Source organism: Achroia grisella, unplaced genomic scaffold (assembly GCF_030625045.1).
Source record: "Achroia grisella isolate CSIRO2021 unplaced genomic scaffold, CSIRO_AGI_Agris_v1 utg512, whole genome shotgun sequence".
NCBI lineage: Eukaryota > Metazoa > Arthropoda > Insecta > Lepidoptera > Pyralidae > Achroia > Achroia grisella.
In genome coordinates this window covers 337,836-354,358 of record NW_026712906.1, presented here as the reverse complement: position 1 = coordinate 354,358, position 16,523 = coordinate 337,836, and the positions used below count along the sequence as shown (strand labels likewise).

At 31.9% G+C, this 16,523-nt stretch overlaps 2 protein-coding genes across 3 annotated transcripts; one reads left to right on the top strand and one right to left on the bottom strand.

Annotated features, from left to right (window-relative positions):
* Positions 1-2,624: 2,624 nt before the first annotated feature.
* On the bottom strand, positions 2,625-5,093 carry LOC131846773 (THO complex subunit 4-like). Its single transcript, XM_059196167.1, has 3 exons — positions 4,731-5,093; positions 3,704-3,917; positions 2,625-3,288 (listed from the first exon to the last, which is right to left on the bottom strand). Exons 1-3 carry the CDS (start codon positions 4,923-4,925, stop codon positions 3,056-3,058), a joined length of 642 nt encoding a protein of 213 aa, XP_059052150.1. The 5' UTR covers positions 4,926-5,093; the 3' UTR covers positions 2,625-3,055.
* A 5,903-nt stretch (positions 5,094-10,996) lies between these two features.
* On the top strand, positions 10,997-16,296 carry LOC131846777 (U6 small nuclear RNA (adenine-(43)-N(6))-methyltransferase). 2 transcript variants are annotated; one of them, XM_059196171.1, is made up of 7 exons: positions 10,997-11,080; positions 12,241-12,454; positions 13,186-13,326; positions 13,497-13,632; positions 14,435-14,551; positions 15,072-15,232; positions 15,721-16,296. In XM_059196171.1, exons 1-7 carry the CDS (start codon positions 11,039-11,041, stop codon positions 16,278-16,280), a joined length of 1,371 nt encoding a protein of 456 aa, XP_059052154.1. In that variant the 5' UTR covers positions 10,997-11,038; the 3' UTR covers positions 16,281-16,296. The 2 variants fall into 2 exon arrangements, with proteins under 2 accessions (XP_059052154.1, XP_059052153.1); XM_059196170.1 differs by lacking the exon at positions 10,997-11,080 and adding an exon at positions 11,097-11,361.
* Positions 16,297-16,523: the final 227 nt, after the last annotated feature.

The following is a 16,523-nucleotide window of genomic DNA, read 5'->3' as shown; positions in this document are numbered from 1 at the left end:
CTCAGGACAAACGGTTTTAATGAAGAGGTTTAATAGAACCAATAAATATCAACCACAGGTAGAGGAGGTAGAGTTAATGCACCCAAATCCACATTATTCTCTAGTGCGATTGGCTAAGGGTAGGGAGACTACAATATCTAACAGATATTTAGCCCCAAGTGGAGATGTCACTCAACTTCCCGTTTCACTAGAAACTGAGGTCATACCATCTGCTGACACGCATTTGAGTCTGAGTGATACAACGGCTATGCCTAATTCAACTCCTAACGAGACAAGACCTACTAATTTATTAACAGAGGAAGTTGACAATGTGTCCGAAAACGTGGCTGAAGAGTCTCCAATTCTTCGCAGATCCAATAGGACTAAACATGCTCCTCAGTACCTTCAAGATTACCATTGTGACTGATTATTCAGCTGGGGAGAATGTAATGAGTTTTGTAGCCGTGTCATATTATTATTCATTGATTGTCAAAAATTGATATATTAATAGCAATAGAATTTTTAGTAAATTAAAACCATTAATTTAGTAATATGCGGTTTTAACTTATCACATACAATGGACCAAGTGGTCCAATGGAATTGTAGAAGTGTACTTAGCAAAAAAAGTGATTAAATTAATTTGATAAATAAATATCAACAACCCCTTGTTATTGCACCAACTGAAACTTGTCTTAAATAATATCTGTGAATGTGGAGAAGATGTGGGTGATTTAAATCATATTGTCTTTTCCTTTTCCTCTCACAATAATCATTTCTCTACCTTTATAGTCACCCACCTCATTCGAAATTCCATTTCCTTCATCCATTATATGCCTATTAGCTAGTCCTAGTCCTATAATATATAAATCTCTCGCATCTTTTATTTTCCGTAATAACATGATCACTAATTCCGAGTATATATCCAAAATTTAACCCGTTCTTTTCCTGTTTTTAAGTGGCATAATAGACAACACTAGCCTCCTGAGAAAGAAAACTCCACTCCATACAACGCGAAATTCATAAAGAAGCCACTCTTTTCCTTTTACACTTAACTTAAATCTATGTTAGTGGAAACGTAAATAAATGGAAGGGTCTCAAGTGTCGACAGAAATATTACAAGTGTAGGCACAAACTAAATAAATAATATTATGTTAGGAACCCTAGGTAACGTACTAACTTCTTTTGAGACGGTATTATAAGTACCTACGACGAGGCTCATCAATTACGTTACTCTTAGCTTTAGCATTATAATTATTCTATTTAACGGTGAATCTATATTTAATTTTATAGAAGTCCATTATGTAAGAATATGATATAATTGATGAGATTCAATGAATAAACAGTTTATTTTACAATAATAAAATATTAAAAAAACACAAAATACAATTACACATTTCGGAATCCGTAGTAATGGCGACAAGTTCTTTGTACGTGTGTAAGCCACAGTATTAATGAATGGGATATTTTCCATAGCTCTATGGAAATCTACTTTAGAGTATCTAAAGTACGGAATATTCTCCAGCAGCAAAAATATAATCTCGTAAACATGTCTTTCTGTTTAGGCTGTACATGGTTATTCCGTTGCCATATAATTATAAAAAGAGAATATGTTTATTCTTGAATAAAATATGGTGGGAAATACACAGAAATTATATTGTTAAATAAAGTATTTTTATTCCATCAACCTCGGACTTATTCACTTTCTGAGCTGGGACTTTACTTCAACTTTATACCGACCCTATTCGCATAGCATCGTTTGATGCACCATTGAAAATCATAATCATTAAATTAACTATTGTGTTTGATTAACTATGTTCAAAATTTCATTTGCCCGATGTAGATTTCGTAGTCGTCTGCCTTGGTGAAAAGGTGGAGGAACGTATTTCTGTTTCGAAGTATCTTGCTATGTAAGTCGTTATTCAATTGAAGGGCAAGATATGGCAGCGAAATTACAGGGATGACATTTCAGTTCTCCAGAATCAAAACGCATGAAGGGTATAGCGGGTATCACACGATGACGCAATGTTCATAATACTGTTACCATAAGTCACATGCGAGTACATCAACGGCAAAACCGGAGTTGAAGACAGTCGCCGTGACCGAAATCGGCCGGGATTATCATCATCATCAGCATCCCTGTGATATGATGTGATAAAAATGTATTTATTTGTCGCTTTCACCGTCAGATGGCTTGTTTACCGTTCCGATTACCTGATTAAAAACATCATAATATCGACATCATACACACAATCAAATTAATACAAGATGTGGTTGGTTGACCCAAATAAACCTGCCACAGGAATTATTTGGGCTAACTGTGGTTATCATAGGCATTTTTTATAACAAATGTTTACAGCCTATGCCTAGTCAATCATACAAGATCTTGAGATGTTAAAGCAGCCTTAAAAAGTAATGAATTAATTATTGTGATTATTTTTTTAATCAACACTATTTTAATCATGATTGAAATCAATTAATTGATTAAAAAAGTAATATATTACTGCCACACTGTAGTGCAGCAAAAAAAAAAAACTAGCGATGGTAATAGTTACTTATACTTTAGAATGTTATTTTCCTTACGGTTTTAAATCTCCTTGGAACAAACATTATAAAAGTTAATACTACACCACCTAATAAAAAAAATATTGTCTATCAAATTACAGTTTATTACAAATTATATTTCATAACATGTCTTGGCTTCAATTTGTCAGAGATGTCACAAACAAAAAGGTATTTCCAGTGCATTCAAAAGTACGCATTCAAGTTTCATTTATTTGTCAATTACACCAAGTATTTATATTGATGCAGTAATTAGTGTCCCAACACTTTCACTATCAAAGATCTTTTAATTTCACTTAATTTCTTTGACATAGGCATCAAGCTCTGCATCCAACTGTTCAGCTGTAGGAACTGGACGTTTGCCGCGACCAGCTCCACCGCGTCCTCTACGCACGCCTCCTCCACGGCCACCACCACCACTTTGATTTGGTCTATTTGCTCCTGGACCTATAAATGTTACTATTGTTAATTATAATAAAAGACTCTCTGTTACCTGTTATTTACAACAGGGCAAAACTTAGTAATTGATTTTCTTAATACAATTAGTAATAATTGTACCTCTATTTATATTTCTTCTTACTGGAGCACCACCTCCACCACCAATTCTGCCTCTGTCTTCATTTCGGAAGCTACTAATTTCTGATGTAGCCAATTGTATATTCATTGCCCGTCCATCTAATGGGACTCCATTATACTGTTTCATAGCCTTTAAGGCATCTGCTCTTCTTTCAAAAACAACATCAGCAGTTCCTAAAAATAAAAAAACTAAGCTTAAGTATCTGTAATACTTTTTTATACATAGTACACATAAATACTAATTGAAATATATGAAAATTTAATTTTCTAAATCACAGGTTTACAGAAAGCAAGAACCAGAGAACTACACAAAAATATTTTTTTTAGAACATATTATACTGAATTTAATTTTATATATGTATAAATTCAATTACATATAACAACATTATAAATTCATGACAGGATTGGATTTTATTTTATTTTGTTGGTGAAATACTATTACACTATTTAAAAAGTTCTTAGAATATAGCTATGTTAATCTTTAGTTGCAATTTGAATTCGTGTAGATATACTACAAAAGTAGCTATCATTATGGTTGTTTATTCAACTGAAGTACTACAGGTGTGAAGTACAAATACAATATGCTTACCCAAAGATCTGCCAGATCTATCATAATGAACAGCAGCACTTTTAAGAATGCCAAATTCTGAAAATAGTTCTTGAATATCTGAATCTGAGACTCCAAAATCCAGATTGGAGACTAACAACTTAGTGGGACCAGTTGTGATAGGGCCACTTCTAGGAATCTTCTTGTCGCCAAAGTCACTGAACATGTCATGTTTCCATGTGCTGTTTACATCACCCTGAAATAGGTCGTCCTTCATAGAGCATGCCAACCGGCCACTCCCAAGGCTCTTTGAGTATGAATACACTCAAAATGCATGGTAAACACTTTTCATTATTTTACTAATATACAATACCATATAAAATTTGACAATAAACAGGATTCTATACAAAAATAAACATTTAACATTTTCAAACAAAGGAGTCCATTATTTATACTAGTCCCACAACAATTGCACAGCACTGATACTAATTCCATATGGAAATCAAGGTGAATGGTTTACAGTTCAATATTTCTCACATTGATGTTGTGCAAACACTACATGTAAGACATCTTGATCCATGAAACAGCAGGTTTTGGGTCAACTGTGAATTGATATTCTGCTAGATCTGCTACATGAAACCGCTTCTCTTCAAGTTCTGAACAACTCGGCACAGGCCGCTTTCTCCAAAAGACCCAACGAGTTTTGGCTACTATTGCTTATAAACACCATACAGCTGGCCAAAGCCAGCGGAAGGCGAATTTCCACTGCAGCAAACGATACACCGCGACATACACTCTCTAAATACACCCAATTTTATAGACTCCCAATATTAAGTAGAAAAGGTTAATTTAACAAATAACATTTGAAATTGCTGTTCAATTTTTTACATGGGTATATAATGGTAGTTTTATTAACTTTACTTCCAAAAATGTACTGTATTTGCAGGTTTTCAGCATTTAGGATTGTAATTCGCAGGCGAACCTAATAATTACGGCAGGGGTCACCACCCAAGACTACCACGTTTGTCCGCCATTTGTAATTATTTAGTCATGTAATTATTGGATTTACCCTAGTATAATTTGTAGGTTTTGTTACGCTGCCACGATTCCTGTTTCTTATTACTCCACCAGGGCGACCATTACGAAAACCACCTCGTCCAGGTCTTCTATTAGTATCGAATTTTCTTCCTGCTCCACCACCACCTCTGCCCTTTTTACTTGCTTTTATTATGTCGTCTAAAGCCATATCAATACGATCAACCATTTTTAATATTTAGTAAGAATAATTATATTTCCTGAATGCAGATAAATAGAATTTTAAAAGTATTTAAAATTTTAAAAGACAGAACAATGATTCGATAACAAATTACCAATACACCATTAAAACAATTCAAGATGGCGGTAGGTTGGCGGTCGGCGTCACCAGCAGGGTTGTCAGCAGCCAGCAAACGAAAATAACCAACGAACGTAATAATTGTTACCAGTTCCAGAAATATTACTGGAGATACGCAATTACATTGTTTATTTACGGCCTTTAGCATTCCTAACCTAATTATTTATTACATGATACGTTTGCAGCTTTTGGCATTCTAGTTTTTTATTTGCTAGCAACACCACTTCATTTATCCAGTTTCTTTTGCCTACATTCGTTCCTATATTAGTGTCCATGGTTAAAATAGAAATATAGAATTTTGTCTCCATATTTTTGAGTAGCAACAACATTAAGCTGTAATCCAAACATTATTATATTTTAAATATCTTGTTATCTATTTTTCATATAAAACATCATAATGTGTATTCAATATCGTAAATATATCTTCAGACATTTATTTCATATCTCTCCTTAACTTCTCTGATCCATATTCCAAAATCCAAAAATATCTTATACCAAATCCTATATTTTCCCCAAGCTTTGATATTGGCAAATGCACCATAGTCCAAGCCACTGCAAAAAATAAAACGATATATTTATTACTCCATCATTCTTGAATATTGATTTTTAGGCGGGAACTTTCAAAGCGACTACACATATTTTTCGCGCTAGTTTTGGAAAATAATATTTTATTGAGTTTTTTTAGTCAAAACTAGTAAAGATGACGAAGAGGAGCGGGAAGAAGCGAAAAAAGAAAGAGGAAATATCGGATGATACATCCGATGATATTAATTTTCTAGGGTCTGACTCGGAATCGGCACCTGAGGATGTGGATAAGTATAAGGCATTTCAAATACCAGATTATGTTCGGTACTATCCTGAGGATGGTGGAAACTTTGAATACATTGTATTTATGGAGAGTACAGATAGTAATAAGCCAATCGGTGATAGGGATATGATGTCCTTAGCTACTAATTTGAAAAAATATAATAAAGGAGTTAAGCAATTATTAAGGATGAATAAATTTAAGATCGGCGTCATTTTTGAACGCCCCGGTTTAGCTAATGCAGCCTTAGTTAATAAAAAATTTCTAGACGGATTTAAATTAAAGGCAAGTATACCAGCTTCAGCCACGGAAGTAACTGGAGTAGTTCAGCATGTTCCTACGCATCTATCGAACGAACAAATATACTCTAATATAACCAGCTCAAAAAATATTGTTTGTGTACGCAGATTCATGAGGCGTATTAAAGGTGATGATAACACCTTTACAATGCAGCCAACTAAAACCGTCTCCATCACATTTTCCTGTCCTGTACTTCCTGACACCGTCGACCTGAATAGCTGGCGCTTTGTGGTGAGGCCTTACATACCTCCTGTAAAGCAGTGTCTTAAATGTTTAAGGTATGGTCACATCGCTAAGTTTTGTAAGAACGCTGAAAGATGCTCAGTATGCGGAAATAATCATAATTTCAGAAACTGTTCGGCAAATATTAACGAAGCCAAATGTTGTCACTGCAATGGTAATCATATAGCCATTTCATCACAGTGTCCTATTAAGAAAAAGAAAATAGAGGAGAATAAAAATAAAGTACAAAGTTATGCTGATATTGTTAGAGAGAAATCATTTCCTCAATTAGGCAGTACCAAAACTTCACCTTCGGCACAATTTATATCCCTACTTAATTCTGACCAAATTTTAAATACCCTATTAGAATCAATTGTTAAAATTATAACATTGAATAGAACCAATGACAAAACAATATGTACAGAAAATATAAAACAAGTTCTCCTAGAGACATTACAGAATAAAAAAAACCCAGATTAATCTTTCTTTCTTTAATTTTTTATTTCTTTATGGACCATATAGTAATAGTCCAGTGGAATGCACAAAGTTTAGTAAGTAATCAACAAATCTTTATACATTTTCTATCGGAGAACAATATTCATATTGCTCTGATATCAGAAACCTGGCTAAAAGCCTACTATAAATTAAATATTAAAGGCTTTAACATTGTTAGATTAGACTCAGGCAATGACCACAACGGCGTTGCAATTTTAGTTCATAAAAGTATAGAATTCAGTAAAATTGATACATATAGTGATGATTCCTTACAGAATATTGCGGTACGATTAAAATATAAAAACACAGAAATGTCAGTTGTTAGTTTTTATAGCCCAAATAATTGTAGTCCACGTTTTAACAAAAATAAATTCAGTAATCTTCTTAATAGTATTCCAGAGCCCATGTTGGTTGCTGGTGATTTTAATGCTCATCATACAGCATGGGGTTGCTCGTCTATTAATGCTCGCGGTCGTGACATTCTTGAATGTATTGATGGTAACAACTTGGTCCTCTTAAATTATGGTACACCGACTACAGTAGGATCACACAGATGGCAGAGTAATGCGCTTGACCTTACTATTGCATCCCCTTGCATATCTCTTGCTTCACATTGGATAGTACATAATGATCCCTTAGGTAGCTACCATTTACCTGTAATAACAAAAATAGTAATTAATAACAATTGCTCTAGATTACCAGAATCCTTAGATTATCCCAAATTCCATAATTACAATCTTATAGATTGGACTTTGTATAAGAAGACCACAGATAGTTTGTTACAAGATTTTACACTTTACACTTATAGTAATTCACCCCTGCAGTGTTATACTAAATTAATTGATATTTTAAATTTAGCTATAGACAAATGTTGTATATCAAAATCAAAACCCATAAGCTCTACAAATGATATTCCTTTTAAAAATAAAAGGATTCCATTACCTTGGTGTAATAAAAAATGTACTCTTGCAGTAGATAACTCTAAACAGGCATATGTTAATTTTAAAAACGACCCATCAGAGGCAAATTATATTGCTTTTAAAAGGTTCATTCATTCATAATTTAAGAGCTACGCTCTTGTCGGTGGAGCTCTTGCCACTTTCCGCGATCTTCCATCATGCTCTTTAATTCTTGATAAAAGGTTACAAGCCAAAAAAAAATTAATACTTAAAAAAGAACAATCAATTAGCTGGAATAAGTTTTGTGAAAATTTTAATCGCACCACACCCATTTCCAAAATTTGGAATACTGTTAAAAAATTCAATAAAACTTATGTATATAGTCAGATTTCAAATAATAATAACTGGATTTCTAATTTTCTTAAAAAATATACTCCTGACACTGTCGAGACCCAATTTAAATCACACATTAATGAAAATAGTAACAAATTAAATTATTTAAATAAACCCTTCACTTTTTATGAATTTAATGCAGCCATATCTACCCGAAGAGATACAGCATTTGGTCTCGATGGCATAGCATATAAATTATTAAAAAACCTCTCTTATAACTCTAAAAATATTGTTTTATGTATTTATAATGCACTGTGGAAAGATTCACTTATTCCTTCCGATTGGAAAAAAGATTGTATTATTCCAATTTTAAAACCAAACAAAAATGCAAATGAAATAGATTCCTATAGACCTATAACTCTGACCTCCTGCATGGGAAAAATATTTGAGCAATTATTAAAACAAAGACTAGAATTCTACATAGAGAGTAATTGTTTATTACCAGCAAATCAGTTTGGTTTTCGTAGAGGTAAATCTGCCTCTGAGAGTGTTACTCATCTTCATATTGATATATTTAAAGCACTTAAATGCAATGAAGTTTTGATTGGGGTATTCTTTGATATTATCGGTGCATTCAATAATGTCAATCATCACATTCTCACTCTGGAACTTGTTTCTATTGGTATACCTGGAAAAATTATAAACTGGGTCTATAACTTTTTAAATGGTAGAGAAGTTTTTGTTAAAGTTAACAAGCAGTTAATAGGACCTCGTCTTTCTTATAAAGGTGTGTGTCAAGGTGGAATACTTAGTCCATTACTCTTTATCCTCTACATACACAAACTTAATTTAATTTTAGGACCACATATCAGGAATCTTCAATTTGCAGATGACCTTGTGAGCTATGGCATGGAAAAAAGCCCAAGATAACTCACCTAAAAATAATTGGTAGCTTGTTATATACTTTTCAGGCCCAGACATTAATAAAGTTACAGAAATAATAAGTAATGCATTGTTAAGATTAACAGATTACTTTAAATACCTCAATTTAGATGTAAGCCCTGACAAATCTAAAGTAGTAATATTTTCTAAAACTAATAAATCATACAAAAACATTAAAATATTATATAATAATTCACAACTACCTATTACTGCTGAAGTTAAATTTTTAGGTATTATTTTTTGTAGCAATTTGTCTTGGAACAAATATGTTGATTATTTACTAGGTAAAGCTTCCAAAGCATTTAATATTATCAAAGCTCTATATAAATGTGATCCTAAGATCCTTTTAATGCTGTACAAATCCTTGATTCGCAGCCACTTTGAATATGGCTATCTATGTTTTGGTTCTGACCAAAACAAGCTTCATAAACTTGAAGTACTTCAGAATAATAATTTAAGATACATAACTGGTGCAATGAAAACAACCCCTATAAATTCCTTACAAGTAGAGTGCTGTATACCACCATTAAACCTGAGATTCTGGTACTTAAAACAAAGATTCATCCTAAAATTATTATCCTTTTCTGAAGACCCACTCTTACAAAAGCTCAAACATATTACTTCTTTATTTCCCCTTTCTAATTCTAAAACAGTTCCCTATATACTTCATGATTTCTCTGACTCAATTAATATTGATCAGCAATACAAAATTCACAAAAGCAATAGATTTTGGAATTGTTACCATGGACCATTTGAAAGTAAATTTCCAAATATTAATATTGTAATTGACTCTGAGTTAAGCACCAAACAAGAAGTTTATAACAAGTTGTCTACATTTTCAACTCATCAATCCATATTTACAGACGGTTCTAAAAACGAATCGAGAACATCCTTTGCTCTATACTTACCAAGTATCAGAACCGGTCATGGAACTAGAATACATAAAGAATTTAGTATTTTTTCAGCAGAATCTTTGGCTATTTTAAATGCACTTTGTTATATAAAAGATGATAGGGGCAATTGCAAAAAATGGTTAATTGTCACAGACAGTATGAGTGTTTTAACTGCTCTTCAAAGTAACAAACTACATTATAAAACCAATTATATCATAGATAGCATTAAGCAAATATTATATGAGCTCTCATTGGAGTGTTATGATATTATTTTATTATGGACACCATCACATATTCGTGTTTTCGGTAATGAAAACGCAGATTTCCTGGCAAGAACTATCACCAACAATGACATTGGCGTTGTCAAGGATGTTGCCATACCTTATTCCGACATTCTTTCTATAGTTTACAAGAGTTTTCGTCAAAAATGGATTGAACAGTGGCAACTTTCGCTAAAGACCAAGGGTAATTGGTTTTACTCCATTAACAAAAATATTCATTCCTCACCCTGGTTCACTAAATCTAGAGTTTATAAAAACCGGAAATTTTACACACTCCTTATACGACTTCGTTTTGGTCACGCTAGATTCAATAGTCATTTGTGCCGAATGAAAATAATTGATTCAAATGCATGTCAAGAGTGCAATAACAGCAGTCAGACCCTAAATCACATATTTTTCGAATGTTCCGCTTATAATATTCAACGCTTGGTCTTTATTGATAATTTACTGAACATTTACAAGAAACCGGAAAAAATCCCGCGCGACATCCAAGACATGCTAACTAATTTTGAAACATATATACCTATATATTTATACGTTACCTCGATATCGATGAAACTTTAAATAATTGATACAAGGATATGGACTACGGATAAGACTTAAATTTTGAACACGAATGAAAACATAATAAATAACTATATACATAAGAATTGGCCTTTGGCCTCATCACTTGTTCAAATATGAAGTTTAAAAGTAGACTAGGCTGTACGGTCTAAGGATCTTTACCTGTTCCATCACTGAAAAGGAGATGGACGAATATGGAAAAAAAAAAAAAAACATTCTTGAATATCCTCAGCACAGAGTACATTTGTATATGTTCCGATGTTCTGAATTTGATTATTTTTATGTCATATTTGTGAGTTGTCTGTTATTTTTATCAGTAATTTGGATCGTCTAAGATTTGTGTAGTATTAGATCAAATTCTTATATTTGCTTATAGTGTAATAGCATTAATCGTTTCAAACTCAAAATAACTAATAATTCAGTTTACATATGGATTAATATAACTATCTAGCCTATGTAATAAATATTATGGCTTTAAATAAATATATGCATCAACGCAATATTTATAGAACCCCACCTGATTTTGGAAAATTAGCCAAAATGTATCCAGAGTTTAATAACATTTCTAAAATGGTACTTTTCCGTATTATGTTTTCTCTTTTTAATTTATTATATTTTATTTTTTAATTTATTATATTGATATGAGTTTATAGTGTATAGAATATAAAGATAATAGATTTTTTTATAAGTAGTCAGTCAAGTATCAAGCTAAGAGTAAACATTTTTTAGGAACTGCATGTATTCACGAATTACATGAAACATGATTAGAACATTACATTTATGGCGTGTTATGTATTGTAGATTAATTGCAATTATGAAACAATTTGTTCATGTTGTTTATGTACTTTTATTTTTGTTTATTCGACCCATTTATTGTATTTTTGTCTGTAATTATCAACAACTAATGTGTTACTTTCTTAAAGTGATAACAATAATAAAAAACATTTACTAGCACCATTAGTACCTTTATATATTGTTGATTAAATAGAAAAATGAATTTTTTCAAAATAAGAAGCTAGAGTTGTCTCCTTTTCTATAAGTCAATTAAATTAACCACACCATCTTAATCATTATCTAAATACCTACTTTTAAAATATAGAATAAAAAATCATTTATTCAAATAAACTTTACTTAAGCACTTTTGAATAGTCAAGATTTTTTTTTTAAATCTACTGCTTATTCGGAAAGCTTTCTCATCACAAGAAGAATAAGCAAGAAACTTGTGTGTTGCTCTTTTAAACAATCCTTGTAAGTTCAAATTTTACTAGTTTAAAGGACAAAACAATTTAAATAAACTAAAAAAAAAACATTTAATCCTTGTCTTGCAAAAAATTTACTTTTTGAATACTGCCATTTTTCTATTTAACCGATGATATTTTAGAAAAATATTATTTCACAAAATCTAGTGCAAAAGACTAACAAAATATTTTTAACAGTTAACAATATTTTCAGGATGTTACTGGTAAAGTAACAATTGACTTCAAAGATCCACATGCACTGAGAGTGTTGACAAAATATTTACTCAAAGATGATTTTGATCTTGATGTGGATATTCCTGATGATAGATTAGTTCCCACACTACCATTGAGATTAAATTATATTTTATGGATTGAAGATCTTTTGAATGCTATAGGACAGACAAATAATGTGTGGGGTGTAGATATTGGCAAGTTATAGTATTTCATGTATTCTAGATACAATAATTTATTAAAACATTTTATTTAGGTTACACTTTTAAATTTACATGAAAATATTTTTTTATACTATCTCATATAAGATTTATGTACCAATATGGTAACAAATATGTCATAGACATGGAATGTCTAAAAACAGCAATTTGAATACCCTATTTTTTAGGCTTGAACAGTATTTCTGCCCTTTCTGTAGTAAAACAGTAAGATATGTGGAAAATACTGCTTATCACTCTCCATATTTAAAAGGGCACCAACCAAAAACTACCTAGAATTAATTGGATTTTTTCACACACAAGCCTTGCTAAATGAGCTCTCAAACCATATAAAAATTATATGGCTTAAGTGTGAACTGGGTGGCAAACAAATACAATTAAATCCTCTGCCAGGAAAAAATGAAATTACTTTCCAAACAACCTAATAAATTATCAATTCAATTAATTATTATATGTATTACTAGATGCTATTATAAAAAAGTTTTTTTATTTGGACAAAAAAAAAAGTGAAACTTATTCACCCAGGTACTGATGTGTATGTTTTATGAGCAGTATTTTTTTTTAATACTTTTTCATCATTAGAAGTACACTTTGCTACTTAATATGAAAGAGTAGTTGAACTTTCTCCCTTCCTCTCTCTTTCACTTTACACCTCTGTATATAACTTATTAAATCTTTACATTTTCTTTACATACTAATTGTCATTGCAGGTACTGGAGCCTGTGCCATATATCCTTTACTAGCCGCAAAAAGAAGCCAATGGCATATGATTGGCACTGAGACAGACGATTTAAGTTTTCAGAAAGCACAGGAAAATGTGAAACAAAATTGTTTGTTTGACTTTATAGAAGGTGGTTTTTATGTATATTTCTAATCCTGTTGTGTATATTTCCTATCCTGTCTAATTAACATGCAAAAGGACCAAAAATAAAAAATTACATATAAAAAGTTGCGCCATATTGATATGCTCTCCAGCGCCTAGTATATTATATTTACGTTTTATATGTATATTCCTTTCCAGTTAAGAAAAATATGACCTCCTCTATCATCGAGCACTTATTTACAGATGAGATCAAGCCAGTGTTAGACTTTAGTATGTGCAATCCTCCATTCTATAGTAGTGTTCAAGAACTCTGTGAATCTCGTAGTCCTGCCAGGTAAAATGGTTGAGATACATCAACATTTTTTGTTTTTTTATATAATTGTAGGCACACCTGAAGGTAAGTGATAGCCGTGGAGTACATATATGAACAGCACTATGGAGATTGCATTATCATATCATACCATTCATGCATTGCCATTCCAGAGGACTAAAATGTTTATGCCTCTTGACGGTTGAAATAGATGAGACTGAGGTGTTAACGCAGACGACTTGTGCTACCTCTGATTAATTATAATAATAATATTTATTTCAGTTATAGGTTATGTTACATAATTAAGTTGTACATAAGAGTCAATACAATTTGAACATACAAGTGTAATTGTGCCATCTGAACTAGTATAGAATTATACTGTATCTCAGATATCACATACCTTCCCAGTGTGCATATTATTTCACTTATTAAATTAATTATAAGATACAGTAAAACAGTCGTTTTGTTACGTATATTGTGTTTATCCATGAACTTGTGATTAATGATGCCTAAACACTTTTTTCAAAGTATCACTTAATGTCTGTTTGAAATCCAAGCACCTGATCCCCTCTTCGTAAATATGGGCATAGTTCAGTTTTTCAGTACCAGACAAAATCATAGTGATCATTAACATTTGACTGGAAATAATAAATGGTGACTTCAAGATAGGTTTGTACCTAAAATAATGAAGGACAATAAAGTCATTGCCACTTGTCAGAATGCCTACGTATCAGTATAATTTATCTTACTATGTTAGTAGTACTATACTTATTATAAGAACTGCCGACATTAAAGGTAATTGTAAATTAATATTACTTGTTTTTAGATTACCACCAAAAAATGGATTCACAGGATCTCCACAAGAGCTTATTACCGAAGGTGGGGAGTTACAATTCTGCCGAAAATATTTGAAAGAAAGTAAAATGTACAAAAATAGAATACTGTAAGTGGCTACATTATCAAGTGTTTATTTATCATATTGAGTTAAAGAATCTGCCAAACTGCCCTACTGTGACTTTATATATAAATACATCTTGCGACTTTGAGACAAAACATCAAATAATAATATATTAGAAAACCAGTTTTTATTTTATATTCAAATAATTCTCTTCTCTACCAACTATTGGAAATTTACATGTCGATGTTTAACTTTATTAATAATGTAGTCTATGCAAATGTACTATTCATAATAATTTTGAATTTTGCAATACAATATTATTTATTGACTTTGCTGCGCTGAAAGCGTCGTGGCTTGGTCGTTTACTATTTTTACTCTCTAGTGATAAAAACAATACCATGAGACAAGAAAATTATACAAGCGAGTATGTAGGTTCGTGTTCTACCACGTTAGTTTCAAATATACTCACCAATTTGCGGGCATGTCAACTTTTGCGTTCTCTAAAATGACGACAGTTGATTAAGTCTCTACTATTATATGGTGACAAATTTTCGTATTATTTCAGTATTTATACTACAATGATAGGCCACAAATACAATTTGAAAGAGCTACTACAAGATCTTAAGTCGGAAGGTATAACACATACATACACGGAGTTCTGCCAGGGCCGAGTGACGCGATGGGGACTAGCTTGGACTTATGAAGACTTTAATATCTTTAAATTAGGTATGGTAATAATATTACTTTAAGATTACATTTGGATAGAAGGGGTAAAATTACAACATAAGAGGTATGACATTTTAGTCCTCTTGAATGGCAATGCATGCACGTGATGTCCGAAGTGCTGTTCATGTATATAGGCGCCGCTTACAGTTTTCCATCATGTGTCAGTCATCAGACTGTGAGGTTGCTTGAATCACGCAGATAAGGTAATGCCTAATATTCAGATTTCTATCAAAGATGAAGTAAGACTGGTTTCTAACTCTCTATAAATTGCGCAATGAAACGGGTCAACTTAGTTCCGTGCTGCCTTTTGCAACGATCAAATGGCGCTTGTGCTCATCATATCGACAGATTTTTCTTAATGATAATGATAACCACATTGTTCTATATCTTAAATATTAGTTAAGAGAAAGTAAGCCCTGGAAGTAAATGCTGTTTGTTTCTAAAACTGATAGTAAATATTTTATAATTTGTTAAATACACCTTTTCAGTGCCTCCAAGAGACCAGCCACGCAAAAAGCACGCACCAATAGTGTATTTGGTACCTTCATTAGACAATACCCCTCACAATGTGGATACCGTAACAGATAAATTGATAATCATTTTAAATATGTTAAGCATATCTCATAAAGTTATTAATAAAAGAGGTAACAACATAATATTAGATGTAACCGCAGCAAAAAATACTTGGTCAAACCAAAGACGGAAAAGAAGACTTATGAAAAAATTAGAATCAAATGATCCCAAAAAAATAAAAATAGATGACACAGAATGCATATATAGTTCTAGTACAACTGGTAATGATATATCTATTACTGAAATTACTAATTCAGGAGAATCAAATACTGAAAACAACGGTTACAACATGAAACCACAAACTTCAACTGAAAATAATGAAGGTGCCTCAGCCACAGAGTCAATAGTACACGCAATATTAAAAGTATTGAAAAAAGATAATGATATTCTAATGCAGATGGAATATCTGGATGGAAATGCAGGAAAGGAGGGAGTGCATCAAATAGTTCAATATATAAAAAATAATTGGAAATAAACTTGCTTGTTTTATTAGTTATGATATATATATTTTTTACTAATAAGGAAATATAAAAAAGATTTATATGTTGAACAGTGACTTGTCTCAAACAAGGCTAAACTTATACTGTCTTATCTTATTATTAATATTATAAACACGAAAGTTTGTGAGTATGTATGGTCGTTTGTTACCCTTTCACGCAAAAACTACTGAAGGGATTATGATGAAAAAAAATACCTTTTCCGTATTGTATTATTAGTT

Excerpts from the sequence above, each read along its gene's own strand:
- LOC131846777 (XM_059196170.1), top strand. The coding sequence starts at position 11,257 with ATGGCTTTAAATAAATATATGCATCAACGCAATATTTATAGAACCCCA. Across the intron at positions 12,455-13,185 it reads TGTGTGGGGTGTAGATATTG|GTACTGGAGCCTGTGCCATA; the intron begins GCAAGTTATAGT and ends TTGTCATTGCAG. Across the intron at positions 14,552-15,071 it reads ATGTACAAAAATAGAATACT|TATTTATACTACAATGATAG; the intron begins GTAAGTGGCTAC and ends GTATTATTTCAG.
- LOC131846773 (XM_059196167.1), bottom strand. The coding sequence starts at position 4,925 with ATGGTTGATCGTATTGATATGGCTTTAGACGACATAATAAAAGCAAGT. Across the intron at positions 3,918-4,730 it reads AACCTACAAATTATACTAGG|GGTGATGTAAACAGCACATG; the intron begins GTAAATCCAATA and ends GACCTATTTCAG. Across the intron at positions 3,289-3,703 it reads TAGATCTGGCAGATCTTTGG|GAACTGCTGATGTTGTTTTT; the intron begins GTAAGCATATTG and ends TTTTATTTTTAG.